Below are 17896 nucleotides of genomic sequence, written 5' to 3'. Positions count from 1 at the left end.
TGGACTCGGGCGATCCGCGCCTGATCTATTCCTACCGGCATGTGATCAGCGGCTTCGCCGCCAGGCTAACCCGCGACGAAGTGAGGTTCATCGAAGCCATGAAAGGCGTCCTTCTCGCCCAGACGACGTACACCCCTCAATTCCTGGAATTGAATCAATGGGACGGCAGCCTCTGGCCGGCACGACACCACCCTGGGAGAAGGGACGGTCATCGGCGTCATCGACAGCGGGATCATCCCCACCCACCCTTCCTTCAAGGACGACAGATTGCCGCCGCCGCCACTAAAATGGCACGGCCGCTGTGATTTTGGACAGCCGGGGTGCAGCAACAAGCTCATCGGAGTGATGCCTCAGCTCCCTCTCGACGAGCTAGGTCACGGGACCCACACGGCCGGCACGGCAGCCGGAACTTTTGTTCCCGACGCCGACGTTCTCGGCAGCGCGAGGGGGACGGCTTCCGGCGTGGCACCTCGAGCTCACCTAGCAGTCTACAAGGTGCTGTACAAAAACATGGGCCTAGATAGTGATGTCTTAGCCGCCATCGTCCAAGCCATCGCTGATGGAGTTGATGTGCTCTCAATGTCCCTCGCCGGAAGTCCCCCTTTCCTCGAGCATCTTAAGAGCACTACGATCGGTGCATTCGCGGCGATTAGGAACGGGATCATTCCCAGCCTCGCCGCCATGAATGAGGGGCCGTCCCCGAGCACCGTGGCGAATGACTTCCCGTGGGCGCCAGCTCCCACGACCGGAGAATAACAGCCACCGTGAGGCTCGGAAACGGAATGGAATTTGACGGCGAATCCGCTTATCAGCCCACCGAATTCAACTCCTCGGTACAGCTACCTCTCGTGTACCCGGGCGGCACGAAATCGGAGTCGACGCTGCCGTGCCAGAAGGGCTCCATGTTCGGCTTCGACGTCCGAGGGAAGATTGTGCTGTGCGGGACCGGATACATCGATCGAAAACTACAAGAAAGGCGAGGTCGTCAAGGACGCCGGTGGGGCCGCCATAATCGTGGTGAACCAGCCGCGCGAGGCAAGGGTTCACGACATCCGCCGACCCGAACATCCTACCGGCGGCCAAAGTCAACTACTGCGATGGGCTCAAGATCCTAAACTACATGGACACATCGCCCAACTCCACGGCGACGATCATCTTCAAAGGCACGCAATACGGCTACCGGCCATCCCCTCGCTAGCCTTCTTCTCCGGAAGAGGCCCCAGCCTCCACAACGGTGGCATCCTGATGCCGTGATAGAATTGAAGAATCTCAAATATAAAAATAATAAACACTCTTTTCTTATGGTGAAAAAGATGACAAGAAGAATACTTGCTTCACACACCACAATGGACAAATCACCTTCCTATTTATAGATGCCTAGATGCCTTTTTATATTCCATAGCATTTAATTCATGCATGGAATACTAAGAAGCATTTACAGAATTCTATGTATTTAACTCTTCATCTATCAAGAAGCCTATTTCTTTTCACAAGGAGGCCTTTCAGATTTCTAAGAGACCCTTTAGTTTTCCAAGAGGTCTTTTAGTTTTCCAAAGTCATTTAATGATAAGTTTAAAATAATCCAACAATTCCCCCCTTAAACTTGTTCATCTTGGTGCTATGACTCCAAGCATCTTCCTCAGCTTTTGATAGTCTTCACTTTTGAGTGATTTTGTGAATATATCAGCAACTTGTTCCTTTGATTTGCAATACACAACCTCCACAATTCCTTTTTTGACTTGATCACGAAGAAAATGGAATCTAGTGTCGATATGTTTACTTCTTCCATGTTGGACTGGATTCTTGGCTAGCTCAATAGCAGATTTGTTATCAACATTGATCTTTATAGGCTCTTTTTGTGGATGACCCAATTCTTCTAGCAAATTGTGCAACCATATAGCCTCACATACACATGATGCCGCTGCAACATACTCCGCCTCACATGTAGATAGTGCCACAATAGATTACTTTTTTGAGCTCCAAGAGAAAGCATTAGCACCAAAATAAAAAACATAACCGGAAGTGCTCTTCCGTTCATCAAGATCTCCACCCCAATCACTATCAGAAAAATCAATTAAACTTGCATCATTGGAATGAGCATAAAACATACCATGATCAAGAGTTCCTTTAAGATATCTAAGAATCCTCTTTGCCGCCATCCAATGTGACTCCTTTGGATGCTCCATATATCTACTAATCAAACCAACTCCATAAACAATATCGGGCCGACTTATAGTGAGATAGCGAAGACTTCCAACAAGACTTTTGAAGAGAGTCGAGTTCACCTCCTTGCCTTCTCCTTCTTTATTAAGTTTTTCTCCATAAGCCACCGGGGTGTTTACTTCCTTACAACTCTCCATTTTGAATTTTTTTAGAATGTTTCTTGCATATCTCCCTTGAGAAATGAAGATGCCATCTTCTCTGTGCTTTACCTCGATGCCAAAAAAATAGGACATCAAGTCTCCACCCGTCATTTCGAACTCCTTGCCCATAGCTGCTTTGAATTAATAAATCATTTCCTTGCTACTACCTATCACAAGAAGGTCATCTACATATAAACATATTATCAAAATATCATCTCCTTTTTTCTTCACATAGGTGACATATTCATAGGGGCACTTGACAAAGCCGTATCCTTGGAGATAATGATCGATCCGTGTATTCCATGCTCGGGGTGTTTGCTTCAACCCATACAAAGCTTTTCGTAACTTATACACTTTATCTTCCATGCCTTTAAGGATATAACCCTCCGGTTGCTCAATATAAACTTCTTCTTCAAGGTAGCCATTGAGAAATGCTGACTTCACATCCATATGGTACATCTTCCACTTGTGATGAGATGCAAGTGAGAAGATAAGTTTCACGGTATCAAGTCGAGCAACTGGTGCAAAGACTTCATCATAGTCGAATCCCTTCTTTTGCTTGTAGCCTTTGGCAACAAGACGAGCTTTGTATCTTTCTACTTCTCCATTAGCAATGTGCTTCACTTTGTACACCCACTTAACCTCTATCGCCTTTTGTCCTTTTGGAAGTGTAGTTAACTCCCACGTATTATTTTTCTCTAGGGCATGGATCTCCTCCTTCATTGCCTTTTTCCATTCAGTTTTCTGCACTGCTTCATCAAATGTTAGAGATTCAACATCAGCAAATAAATAATATAAATCAACTTATTCAACTGCTTCTGTTTCATCATAAAGATCATTAAGACTTCTAAATTTTCTTCCATGACTTCTTGTTGATATAGAATGACTTGAAGAAGCCCGTGTAGCTTGTGGTGGTGGAGATGATCTTGCTGGTGATGATATTGGTTGGGCAGCCTCCACTTCTATGTTCTCCTCAGCTTCATTATGAAGTGGTACATATTTGGTATGAGAATCTGTGCCACTCCAATCCCATACATCATCTTCCTTGAAGACCACATCTCGACTGATGATTACCTTATTTGCCGTTGGATCATGCAACTTGTAGGCTTTGGATTGCTCACTGTATCCTATGAAGATGCACTTTTGGCTTCGATTATCAAGCTTTTTTCTCTTCTCTTGTGGTACTTGGGCATAAGCAATGCTCCCAAAAATCTTCAAGTGGCTCACTCCTGGCTTGTAGCCACTCCAAGCTTCCTTTGGTGTCATTCCTTTGATGAACTTTGTCGGACTTCGGTTGATGAGATAGGCTGCACATGCCACCGCTTCAGCCCAAAATTGCTCGGGAAGGTTCTTCTCTTTCAACATACTTCTTGTCATGTCAAGGATGGTCCGATTCTTTCTTTCGGCTACTCCATTTTGTTGTGGAGAGTACGGAGCAGTGAATTGATGTCGAACTCCTTCTTCATCACAATAGTTCCTGAAAGCATTTGACATGTATTCTCCGCCTCTATCGGATCTCAAAATTTGTACTTTATAGTTGCATTCTTTTTCAACTAAAGATTTAAAATTTTTAAATGTAGAGAGTGCAGCCGACTTTTCTTTAAGAAAATAAACCCACAACATTCTACTAAAATCATCAACAAATGTTATAAAATATTTGTTACCACCATGAGATTCTGGAAGAGGGCCGCATATATCAGTATGCACCAACTGCAATGGTCTCATTGCTTTCCAAGACTTTCCACCTTTGAAGGGAGCTCTTATATGCTTTGCTAGTGTGCACTTTTCACAAACTTCATTTGGATAATATATATGCGGAAGACCTTTCACCATACCATCTTTAGATAGCAATTTCAAACTTCCAAAATTTAAATGTCCAAGCCTGAGATGCCAAAGCCAAGAAGGGTTCTTGATATCCACTTGCAGACAATTTTGAGAATCTGTCTTCAAGAGAAGAGGAAACATCCTGTTCTTCGCCATCTGGACACAAGCAATCAGCTTCCCATTCCAATCTCTTAAGGTTAGTGATGATCCTTTCATATGAATTATATAACCCTTCACCAAAAGTTGGCCAATACTTAGAATATTACTCTTCAAGTCTGGCACATAATATACATTGAAATAAAATCAGACGTACCATTCTTTTGTTGAATCATGATCTTGCCTCTTCCTTTGACGGGAACTTTGGAGAAATCCCCAAACTTCACATCACCATGCACCCCTTCTTGCAACTCCACGAATAGGTCTTTTCTTCCACACATGTGGTTTGTGGCTCCTGAGTCAAGAAATCACACAATCTTCAAGTCTCCATTTTGTTGGCATGCCAAAAGAAGAGTTGGCTCTCCTTCTTGGTTTTTGGATTCGGAGTAGTTGCTTTGCTCATTGTTCCAACACTCATAGCTATAATGCCCATATTTGTGGCAATTATAGCATTGAACATTGGATCTTGCTTGGTCACGACCTCCATTTAATCTTCTATCTCGACCATGTTCACCTCTTCTACCACCTCTTCCATTGTTGAAATTTGGAGTTCGGCCTCTTCCACCATTGTAGCCTCCTCGACCATGACTACGGCCTCGACCACGACCACGGTAGTTGTTGCCACCATCTCTTATGTTGCTACTAGCATCTCGAAATGCTTGAGATTGCCCTTGATCCTTTCCTTTTTGATCTTTGGCCTCCACCTTTGATTGAAGTATTTGCTCTGTATTAGCTGCTTCAATTTTATTTTGCTTCTTTTGTTCATGGACTTGAAGTTTACCCATCAACGCATTGATGGATAGAGTATCCACATCATTAGCTTCTTCAATAGCGACAACAATATGCTCAAACCTCGGTGTCAAAGACCGAAGTATCTTTTCTACCACTCGAACATCATCTATCTTCTCTCCATTCCTCTTCAATTGGTTTACGATAACCAATATCCGAGAAAAGTAGTTGAAGATATTCTCCGTCTCCTTCATGGTGGCGACTTCAAATTCTCCCAGTAATTGTTGTAGTCGGATTCGCTTCACTTTTTCTTCTCCTTTAAATATGATGGAGAGAGTATCCCATGCTTGCTTTGCAGAAGTTGCCTCAGCAATTCTTTCAAATGTCACCTCATCCAAGGCTTGATACAATTAAAACAAAGCTTTCTTGTCTCTCCTCCTTGTAACCCTCAAAGCCTCCTTTTGATTTTGATTATACCCTCTCTCTTGATCTGGTGTAGGCTCGGTGTAGCCATCACTTAACGATCTCCCATAGATCTTGTGAGCCAAACAATGACTTCATCTGGATACACCAATTCTCAAAGTTCTCCTTAGTAAGCTTTGGGATTTGCATTTGCACACCATCACTAGCCATTTCTCTTAGGATCAGTCTTCTCAATAAGACAAGGCTCTGATACTAAATGATAGAATTGAAGAATCTCAAATATAAAAATAATAAACACTCTTTTCTTATGGTGGAAAGATGACAAGAAGAATACTTGCTTCACACATCACAATGGACAAATCACCTTCCTATTTATAGATGCCTAGATGCCTTTTTATATTCCATAGCATTTAATTCATGCATGGAATACTAAGAAGCATTTACAGAATTCTATGTATTTAACTCTTCATCTATCAAGAAGCCTATTTCTTTTCACAAGGAGGCCTTTCAGATTTCCAAGAGACCCTTTAGTTTTTCAAGAGGTCTTTTAGTTTTTCAAAGTCATTTAATGATAAGTTTAAAATAATCCAACAAGCCGGACATCATCGCAGCATGGCCATTCGAGGTCGACCCGGATCCCACCGGTTACAAAACTTCGACATTCTCCTTCTTGAGCGGCACGTCGATGGCCACCCCGCATGTCTCCGGGATCGCAGCGATGCGGAAGAAGAACCACCCGGATTGGAGTCCGGCCGCGATCATGACGACGGCCCATGTAGTGGACCGTGACGGGAAACCCATCACCGACGAGTCCAAGGGCTACAAGCCCGCCAGCCTATTCGCCACGGGCGCCGGACATGTGAACCCATCGGCGGCCAATGATCCAGGCCTGGTTTATGACCTTCAGCCCGAGGACTACATCCCATACATCTGTGGGCTTGGCTTTGAGGATGGTGTAGTTCAATCCATGACTAGAATTGCCGTCCAGTGTGCCACGGTTGGCAGCATCACTCCAGAAGAACTGAACTACCCTTCGATTGCCGTGTCCTTGAACTCCACCACGCCCGAGAAGAATATCAGACGGACGGTAACGAACGTCAGGGAGCCTGATGAAGCATACCAGGCGGAGATCGAGGAACCCAAAAGGGTGAAGGTGGATGTTTCTCCCGACAGGCTTTAGTTCTCCAGACCGGGCCAAAAACTTAGTTTCAGTATTGATTTCAGCATCACTGATGTTGCGCCAGATTTTTGATTTGATCGTTAGAGGATTTTCGTTGGAGTCAATTTTGATTGGAACTTGTTTTGCAGGAATATTGTTTCGATGGTCCCCAGCCTACTCCAGCCATATCCGTATGCGGCCGGGATTCGCTTTGAGACAAGCATGCCGTTTGGAGCCCCATTACTGTAACCTTCTGAAGATCCACGCTGAAGCTCTAAATGATGGTCCTCAAGGGCGCAGGGAGGCATGCATGCATGCATGCAATGATAAATAAAATAATAACCACTTTGCAAATTATATGGTTAATAAATTTTTTCTGAAACTAAAAATATATAGTTCGGTACCAACACGGACTGATTCCCGCCTTCACCCCATTTTGCCCAGCTTTCTGCTCATTCTAGTTCAAAAGGAAAAAGAAAAAAAAAATCGTCCAAACCCTAACGCTGGGGACTGTCAATGGCTGGATGTAGGTACAATAGTTTCACCGGGCTCCCGAAATCCATGGACGGTTGTGCCATAGCTGTTAACATCAAGTTTCTTGCACTACTCTCAAACTCAAAGCATACAGGAGTATTTTAGAATTTTGATACTAGAGGAAGCTGAGGAGTTTATGGGGACTTCTCCGTAATCTCGGGCTCGTGGCAGACCGCAGTTCCAATCAGAGAATGCGTAGAATACAGAGGAGTGGTTTGTAGATAAAGCGTTATAAAAGAAAATCACAAACTTAAAACATCATAGCCATCTCTTACATACACAAGAAGAACTGATCTGTTTTATTTGTTTGGACTTGAGCAGATTTCTTGGATGGTCCCAAGCCCTAATGATGCTGCATCAACATATATCATTGCCCTCCTACAAAAAATGAAATTTTAATCAATCATGTAGCACAAAGAACAGAGGTAGACACACTTGGAGTTCAAATATGCTGACATACCATAATGCTAACTTCAGGAAGATAATTGATAACAAGCGTGTAAAAGAATTAAAAGCCACTGATATAATAGTTCTATGTTCATCAGTTGCGTTTCAATGTTTTGGTATGAGTGTATTGACATATAATAGATTTAAGTGCACACAAAATTTCAAAATGTAACGTTAGATAGTATATATATATAGTATCAAGCATGATTAATTTATTGGACAACAAATTTATATCTGACAAAAGGCCTGACCGATAATATCAGCTAGCGTTAAAGTCTTTTCTGGGGCAAAATCAGTAATAAAATCTTAACTGGAGAAAACATTTCGTTGTTGTGCTCGAACCAGATTAGATTGCCCGTTGCTTGAGATATATCCACCCATCAAGGATGAGAACCACGACAATTGTCGCGGTAAGAAAATTTTAAGTTAGATAGATGGGTCGATGGGTTGCTTATATGGAAAATATTTTTTGAGCCTGCTCGGATAGCATTTGGCCTGAATTTAATCAAGTCGTAAAGTACTTATACTATTGCTTGTGCAATTATGGCAGGAAAAAGGTGCTCTTAGTCACTGGTCTACCCGTCTACCAATTTCTGAATCGAGATTCGCTTTTCATCTCCGATGCCAGCTTCTTCTTTCATGGACCAATGGAATTACGTGGGTTAAAGGAACCACCATCATGCGAAGGTTTTACTTCTGATGAAGAAAAACATGAATTTGGGACCCATGCATACTCTCCATGATGCTACCTTTCCTAGCAGATGATGATTCTGCTGTAGAAACGAAAGTGATCTCCGCCCAATTTTGATCTGTCTATCATGTAAACGTGATTATTTAAGTCAACATTTTTTGGTCTCTCACCATTTAGATTTTTCAGTCCCTCACCATTTAGATTTTCAGTCCCTTTGATCTCTCTCTCCCTCTTTCTCTCTCTTTTGATAATAAGGGATGCTGTAAGCCACCGGCCGGCAGGGAACTCTTGATCAAGAGATGAACTTGTGCAAGATATACCTCCTTTACAACCACCTTTGGAATGTCCAAATCAATCATACCAATCATATTGTCAGCTGCAAGTTCGTCTATGCCTCTTAATCTTGCAACTCTTGCAGCTCCATCCAGTTCCCAGGTCATCACGGTGAGAGCATCATCCAGGCGCTCGCGAGTCGTATTAAGTTCTATGATGCATGGGTTTCGGGTAGTTTATACCTGGCTCGACTCTACCAGCTTTTAGTACAGTTCTTTGGAGCATTGCAATTTCAGGAATCCAAGTTCCAACATATTCTCCTTCAAGATCAAATTCATGACCTTGATCCTAATTTCGAGTGCAAGATGCATACGATCAAACCTCAAAATTTTAATGAAGCAAATTAAATCTTCTCTCCGGCCAGTGAAAATAGCATATCTTCAATGATTTAAAATGTATATAGAATGGCAAGTTAGAAAGAAAGAAGAAGACAAGCATTTGCAACGGCTTGCCTTTCTCACAACATGAAATTTGTATGAAATAACCTGTTTGAAGGCTTATTCATTTTTCTAAAAATGGCAATAATTGTGTGAGCAAAGTAATCTTTGAATAATACATGACTAATTACTGAAATGATGTTACGGAGACTATAGCTGGATCAAAACTAAAGATCAAAGCCACCCTCTTACATAAATTGTAGAAATTCACCAAAATCATGGAGAAAGAGCTGAATTTTCAAATGTTAACCAGTTGCTTAGCCCTTAATATGAAGGAACCTCTAGGAGCTTGCGCCAAACAAAGTTTTAGGCCCCATTCGGCAACATTTTTTTGGAGAGCCAACCCTCCAAATGTACTTTTTGAGTCATTTGGTGGTGCTGGGTTAAAAAAAAAAAAAAAAGAGAAATTGCTTTCTAATTTTTCAAAAAGTTGAAAAATATCTATTTAGGAGAAAGCTCTATTTTAAAGCCACCCCCCCTGCCCGGAAGCTCTTCTTGGCTAAAGTCAAGAAGTTGTTTTTGGTTTAATTAAATTTTCATAGTGACTAAATATCCAAGCTAACATATTATATTATATTATAATATTATTATAATAATATAATTATGCATAACTATATCATATCATTTCTTATTAATGTATTATTATATTGCATTATATTATATTATACTATATAATATTATGCTATGTCCTATATTGTGATTTTATCATACTAAAAATACTTTTTAAGTTGGGTTACCAAATAGATATATAAACTAGAGTACTTTAGAAATGTAGTTTCTAAATAATAAACAACTTTTTATGAAAAACTCTACTAGGAAAAACTCTAACTGCCAATGGCAATCTTAAATAAGGCTGAAAAATGCTTGAATGAACTCTTTTGGATGGTAACCTCAAGCTGGGGAATAATTATATGACTTTTCTGGATGCAGCAACATCTAGTCTGAGTATCTGTATCTGCTTAGCACATGTGCGAGATACATAATTTAAAAATACTTTTGTATATATTTGATGTGATTGAACAAGAGATAAAGTTTGTCAATCTTCTTATTTTCATTTTCTTGAACTCCTAAGTTGAAAGATGAGGCATCCAAATGTGGACCCAAAACCTCTACCAAATATTGTTGCCAAGGTGAAGGGTGCCACCTAATGAACATAGGTATTTTTGACCTTCTGAGCTTTTCATGCTCATAATATTTAACATCTTTTACAAAGTACTAGAAGAAAATCCTAATCCTTGATTAGTTTTGTTGTCAAAATGTTCACATGCAAAATTTTCAAATATGAATACATGCTTTCATTCCTAAAGTTAGAAAGATATAATATTTATCTTAGGTCCCGTCAAGCATTTGTTTAGTCTTAAATTGGTTGTGCATTGGAGAGATCTTGATACTTATGTAAGGCTAACGAGTCCAAATAATTATTCTAGCTAGTTTTTTTTTGGATGAAATCTTTGATTGTTATATATAAACGATATAGGAATGGGCTTATGTGGATTTATATTTGCGATATGAATCCATTTAGGATCGATTGCAGGCTGATCATGGTATGTTATGATTAAATTTAATTAAATTTGGATCCATAGTCTGGTGAGGATTTAGGACTTAAATAGAGAAATGTTTAAGGATCTATATGGACATGCTTTTAGTCCGATATGGATTGTGTACTCAAAAAATTTACAATCCCTCTCCTGACTTATTTCATTTACTTCATGAAATCTGGGTGGTAACTTCATCAATCCTTCACCCCCCACCCAAAATAAAAAGGACTCCATATCTGCAAAATGTCAAACAAGCCTTTAATTGGCTATGATGCTTACATATCATGGAAGTAGTCCAATGAAATGTGCACACAAATTACCTGATTTTGTACCTCGACCAGTCCTTCCTTCCCCGAAACACATTCCAAAAGACTGTTTCGCACTCTTCTATCGCCACCAATTAATTACGGAATGTCGCTGTGAACCATTAGAGAATTGGTAAATAAAAATTCTCACATTCGGCCTTAGATGGCGGAGAAGTATATTTGATTTCCTCGAATGCCATGCCGGGAAGAGGGAAACTCCCTGAAATTTGGAACACTATCTTCCATGAATCTTGAATAATAACTATAATGAAACTCATTAGACTCATTAAAAAATTTACCTTCTCTCTCTCTCGGCCGTCAGAGGAAGATTAAGTGGCCTTTTCCCGCTTCACTGGTAGGGGTTTGTCGCGATGTCTCCTATTTGCGTCCTTCCACACAACTACAGGCACCAAGGACAAGTACAAAGACGTGGTCTAATCCAAGCCCACAGTACCCATTTCTTTCACTACCACACGCCATCCTCAACCAGACGGTACAACAATTTTCAAATCAAATGACGAACTGCACTTCTTTGACTAGATCGAGCACCGATGCCCTGCGGTGCACCGACGGCACCGCAAAATAATGTACAACCACGAAGGACTGGTTTGATATGTACCCTATTATATATAATAATATATATTGTTTGATGGTCATGTAGCGTCTGATAGCGGTCATCTAGAGACATACATGCAGCATTCTTCTTTTACTAAAGTAAGAGGCTACGCCTTTTCTTAATTTCTCATCTCCAATCATCACACGGCAGATGGCATCTCGATCAAAATTAGCCAATAAGCAGTGCCGTTGGACATGAGCCGGGGGTGGGGTAGGCTGACCAAGAACTAAGTCACAGTCTTTGATTGCCAACATCCTCCCCCAGCTAGAAAAACAAGCACTAGGTCACAAGAGAAAGGCAACAACCACTGAAGGGTGACGGTACGAACCCTTCCTTCGATAAATTTTCTCCAATTGAGCCCCACATATTCCCACCACTTGAGTAATGTTTTGAACTACATTACATTATTAAATAAGAAAAAAAAAAAAGTTCCCACCATCTTGCGTTACATTATATTATTAAAGAGGAAACCAATCCAGGCCCACGCTGCATTTTTCTGACCCTTCGGCCATGTAGTCATCGCTTGAAGACTCACGGATAACCAACATCATTTTTTAAGGTTTTGGAATCCCCTGATTAAGATGACCAACATCTCTACGTTTCACGAGCCATCTTTATAGAAAAATACTAATTCTGACATTTTTTAAATCTATTGTCGGTGCTAATATGTATCGCAAACTTCAACACCGACACAACAAAAACTGTCACTGACGCATCAACCATAAATGATAACTAATTCTATTTTTTTCGATCTCATCTATAGCTCACAATATCAGATTAAATGTATAGCAAGCCCTAGCTGGTTTTTTTTTTTTTTTTTGGTAAGAAAGTCCTAGCTGGTTTAGTGATAAGATATCTCACCTATAAAGAAAGAGTATAAAATGAGTCAGACAAGCTAGAAATAGAGAAAATTATATATTTTTTTTAAAAAAAAGAGAGAAACAAAAGAACGAGGTTAAAACATCGCATCAACTTGAAATTCAAAATATGGATCTCAATCATAAAAGAATGCTCTTAAATCTTTCTCTCAAGAAAATGAAGAAAAAAAATTGGATTTAGATGTTGTCTTACTTGTTATCTAATTAGATTGCCTTCATTCTTCCATCAAAATCTTCAACCTCCATGTCCTCTATCTTAATTTATTGATTTATACTGGATTTTTTTTTTTTTTTTTTTATGAGACCATCTAAGCTTATGCGAGACAAGTTTCAACACCCGAATTCCATTTCTCACCTAATCGGTTCTTTATATCAAGGAACAATTATCCTGCATCTTTTTTCTCATGACACTTCAAATTTCATTTACCGATAGCCCCTCTCAATTGTGCAACTTTTTAATCATTTAGTCAATAAACCTAACCATTGTGTTCCCATAGTACCCTGGTATTTTGAGAAACAAGAAACATTTCAGTTGTATTTAGCACATGTTTCTCCTCTACTTGCAGTGTATATAAATGATTACAAAAAGCAAGTATACAATTATATAGTTTTTTTTTTTTTTTTTTGAAGGAAAGTATACAATTATATTGTTCCTTTGTACTTTTACCAATTGTATAATGTTGGACCTTATAATTTCGTAGATTAAATCCATTTAGGGGAGCTAGTGGATCGATAAAACCAAACTAATCATGACGTAAACAGGGAACTGGATTGCGTCTTTGTCCAATTTCTATACAAGTATTTAAATGTAAACTAATCCAACTCACCCGACCTACTAGGTTCAACCAAGTCTAACCGATTGGTGATAACAATGGTTTCAAATTTTTTATGAGAAATAGTTTCAACTTGCTACTAAAATCCTTAATGCAAAGATTGACCAATCAAGACAATTTTTTGACCGAAGATTGACTGGGACAAATAACTTTATATTTTACAATTAATGCTTTATTTGAATGATGTAGCTGAACCTGCATTTGCCAATACGTTAAACCAGTTTTGTTTTGATTGATTTAAATAATATGTGAATCGGCCGCTGGATGCCTATCAAGCATTTTTAAGGCTGAATCATTCTTCATTCTGGTGCTAACAAAAGTGTTGAAAAATGTCAAAACGAGGGCTTTGGTTGGACGGCCCGGACCAACGGGGAATCACACCGATAGTGATAATGGACACCGTACAGCATCAGGACTTGGTCATCCTGGCCTGGGCGTCCCTCCACCAAAACCAGTATCAATAAACAGCTAAGAAGTTCTTAAGAGACATTGTTAAGAGAATACACACTCGTTTGGAGGGACCCGCCTTCAAAGGAAGTTGCCGGAAGTTTAACTAGAGCACGTTTACTGTAGCTTTCGGTACGAGGATAAATAGCTCAAGGCTTATAGGGGCTTCTTGCTCTTTTAAAAATGCTCTCGGATTAGAGAGAGAAAGAGAGGAACAGAGGAGAGTAAAGACTCGAATAGATAGCAAGATGGTGAGGGCTCCTTGCTGCGAGAAGGTGGGTCTGAAGAAGGGGCCATGGACTTCAGAAGAAGACCAGATACTGATTGCTTATATTCAGAGATATGGCCATGCAAACTGGCGTGCCCTACCGAAACAAGCCGGTAATTACGAATTCGATGATGAGCTCTCAAGTTAAAACCTTAAAGAATTTCTGATTGGTTTTATCTAGCTAGTGATTGAAGAATGTCAAAGGTTCGGTGACATTTTTCAAATATTAATCTTCCATTGATATTTTTAGTCCTTTTTTTTTTTTTTTCCCTTGAATCTTGCAAAATGATTTTGCTCCATCAGAAAAAAAGAAAAGTTTGAAAATTCCTACCATCATAAAATAATAATGAAATTGTTTCCGAGACCTGATAGTTTGATGAATGAGAGACGGGAGTCATCCCACCGTCTTGTCCGGCATGTCCTGGATATATATCTCCATTTCTAAAAAGCCTGGGACGGCCTGCTGTAGTAATTGCCATGGTCCTTCCCTCCCCTCTTCCCATTCTCCTTTTTCTCTGCTGAGCAGCAGTTTCATAGAGAGCATGTAGGTCTTTGAAAAACTTTAATTAGTTACTGCAGTCACTTTAAAGTCGAGAGTGTTTTGAGCTATCATTAGAGATGAACGGATCGATCTCAACGTTTTTTTTTTTTTTTTTAAATTTTAATTCTTTAGGTTTGTTGAGATGTGGGAAGAGTTGTAGGCTTCGGTGGATTAACTACCTAAGACCCAATATCAAACGAGGGAATTTCACAAAGGAGGAAGAGGAAACCATCATCACCCTGCACGAGATGCTTGGGAACAGGTATATACAGCTCAACACACAATATATATATCTCTCTCTAGATCTCTTGGTGTAAGGGGAGGCAAATTGCCACCCGGATTTTATTAATGGAGGTGGAATATATACAATGGCATATTACAGACAGAGTACAGGTCTTTTATCTTTTATTAATGTATTCATATGTTGATTTTGTGCAGAATAGAAGTTAGGCTCAGCTTGCAAAAGACCTCCTTTCTAAAATTAAAATAAAAAAAATAAAACTAAAATAAAAAAGTTTGAAGGGTACCAAAGATTCCATGTAGTTTGGATTTGCCTACCATCGATATTGTCCTGTAGGCAAGCCACACCTTAAACTCATCCATACTTGGATGAATGTACTTTTTGTTATATTAGATTTGGTTTTAGGCACTACAGATTACCTTACATTGAACCTGTAAATAAAAAAAGCATCGACGAACCTGTAGTATTGTTGAGTTATTAGTCAAATCGTACTAGAAAATCAGAATTTTGACATGCAATTGTCTTGTACAATTCTTGTTGCCCAAAAGAGTCTTACAAAATTCTCTTCATATTATCTATAGATGGTCTGCAATTGCTGCGAGATTGCCAGGGCGAACGGACAACGAGATCAAGAATGTGTGGCACACACACTTGAAGAAGAGAGTGAAGCCGAACCTGGCGGCCCAAAAACCAAGGGAAAAACCCAGTCTGATGCCACCACAGAGAATGCATCCAAACATCCAAGACTTCTGCCGGTATCCCGAGAACAATCCTATAGTGATCTCTCATGCACTGCTACCGATTCATCTACACTATCGAGAGGGAATACCAACAATATGGCTGCCAAAGAAGTGAGCTTCTCTTCAGAAGAATTCCCAGAAATTGGATGAGAGTTTCTGGTCAGAGGTGTTATCAATGGAGAACTCTGCTGCACCGGTGGATTTCACAGCATTACAAGGTCCACCATCTGGTCCTTCAGGCGAGCACTTCAGCTCTTTTGGGGCTTCCAACAACGATGACATGGACTTTTGGCTCAGGGTATTCATCGAAGCGGGTGATTTGCAGGCTTTGCCAGAAGTTTAACAAATGCAAGGGAGATTCAAGAGATTTTACATGATTTTTTTTTTAATAGGATAGATAACATTAACTTCAGTTTTTTTTTTTTTTCCCTTTCAATTTTATCGTGGTGTTGAAATGGATTGCAGTGTAAAGAAAGAGAAGAGCATCGCTGTTTGGATTTTCCAACGAGCAAAAATCTGTAATTTGGTGAAAGGATTTCTATTTACACACCTCCAAACCTCCTCTATGATATTCTGGTACTTTGTGAAATAATCATCCCATTTCTAATGTGTCCTAACTCAATCACAACAATTTAAACATATATTTAATTCCTCTGCTCTTCCATGTATAATCAAATAAAGTGCCATCTATATCAATGTACGGCTGCAGCAAGTTCTTTCACCTGTAATTAGGACTTGCACATCATGCCAGCGTCTTTTTCTGAAGGTCCTGATCCTACTTGAACGGAACAGTGATAAAACAATGGTGTCGTTTATAGGAGAACTCCAGGTTTTTCTTAGCTTCAATTAGCTGGTTCAATGCCATTGGGTTTTCGAGCACGATAGGAAAAATTGAGTTGAAGGTAAATTTGTCAGACAAGTATTTGATCTTCTTTTGCACAAGAACAAGGATCTTTTGATGCAGCAACAGATATCAAAGGAACATTCCAGTTAACCATCGTTTGAAAAATAATTAATGTTGTTTCTATATGAAACTTTGTAGAACACTTGACATTATCCAATATTAAAAAATATTTACCAAGGTCTAATCATGGTGCAAGGTTTAGCATGCGTGGAAAAGCAGGTGACCAACTGGCACGACTCATTTAGGCAGAGAACCGAATTTGTACTACTGTGTGAATTTCCGACGTACAAAATTTAGATTGTTGCAAACCAATTTGACTGGGTTCTGGGCCAAATATTATATTATTGGCCGAACAAGGCATTCAAACAAACCCTTCTTTTTTTTTTTTGGTTGGAACAACAGAAGAGGCTAAGCCTAAACATACCCCTTCTTTTCTGTCCGAGTAGCAATCCTCACACGGTGGCTTCGTCTTCCATTACAATAAGATATGACCATCCGAGAAGGCATCTTCGTAGAGATTAGAAGTGTGGATGCTTGTCTTTTTAAGGATCAAAGACCCGACTCGATACGTGCTTTTTTCCACATTCCTTGGTCGGCACGTGGACTGCATGCCGTAAAGAGACCAAAACGGGTGGCCTGGCCCCGATTGTTTCCTTCCCCTGGTCCGGCAAAGAATACAACCCTCAATGACTGTCACATCATCCGATCGTAGAGATGGACGGTCATGAAACATCCGAAAGCACAGGATGCTGTGCCCTTTTGATAATCATCCATCTCCATGAGGCTATATGCCTTTCTGCAGTGCAAAATGTCAAAGAGGATTCGAACCAAAATGTAAAAGCTCGTGTTGGAGAAAAGGTCTTAGGAACATGCGGGCATTATTGGGTCATGCTTCATCGAGCTTGTATCTGATCAAATTCGATTTGAAATTAAATAAGCTTGAAAAGACGAGAGTAAGTTTGGTTTGTTTATTACTATTTCAAATTTGATTGAGTTTAATTTGAAGCCAAGCGATAGCCTAATTGATTAGCTTGAAAATTCGATATCAAGCTAGGTATCAAATCAAGCTTGAAATAAGCTTGCTATGTTTGATGTTGAACTTGGTTCAAATCTAATTAATCTCAATGGATTCAAAAATTAAATAAATTTTCCAATATGTAACGATCTTATTGCTACAGACTGTTAGGTCCAAGATCTAGTTATTCCATCTAAACTTATACGTAATATATATTTTCAAGCTAAATCAAGTTAAGCTGGATCGAGCGGATATTTTTTGACTTAGCTTGAAATTAATTTTGAGTCTGCATCACTAATTCAGGCTTACTGAATTTATATCTTTTTAATAAAGTAAAGAAAAGGTTAGCCCACCCGAATTTGTTTCAGGAGAGAAGAAGATACAAAGGGAACAGAGCAAGGTTCCTATTCCTAGAAGAGTCACAATTCAGTTGCAGAGGAACCAAAATAGAAACAGCACTTTAGATGTTTCAAT

At 39.8% G+C, this 17896-nt stretch overlaps 1 protein-coding gene and 1 pseudogene across 1 annotated transcript; both read left to right on the top strand.

The window, feature by feature from the left end:
• LOC109506413 (subtilisin-like protease 4) overlaps positions 1 to 1480 on the top strand; it is a 1865-nt pseudogene extending 385 nt beyond the window's left edge.
• Positions 1481 to 13876: 12396 nt separating this feature from the next.
• On the top strand, positions 13877 to 16067 carry LOC105054495 (transcription factor MYB30). The gene is given in 5 exon segments (XM_010936021.4): positions 13877 to 14094; positions 14655 to 14784; positions 15345 to 15448; positions 15451 to 15647; positions 15649 to 16067. Coding segments are annotated over 5 exon segments (762 nt in total). The 5' UTR covers positions 13877 to 13961; the 3' UTR covers positions 15847 to 16067.
• The last annotated feature ends 1829 nt before the right edge of the window (positions 16068 to 17896 follow it).

This window comes from Elaeis guineensis, chromosome 11 (assembly GCF_000442705.2).
Source record: "Elaeis guineensis isolate ETL-2024a chromosome 11, EG11, whole genome shotgun sequence".
Lineage (NCBI taxonomy): Eukaryota > Viridiplantae > Streptophyta > Magnoliopsida > Arecales > Arecaceae > Elaeis > Elaeis guineensis.
This window is presented reverse-complemented; position numbering and strand designations above follow the sequence as displayed.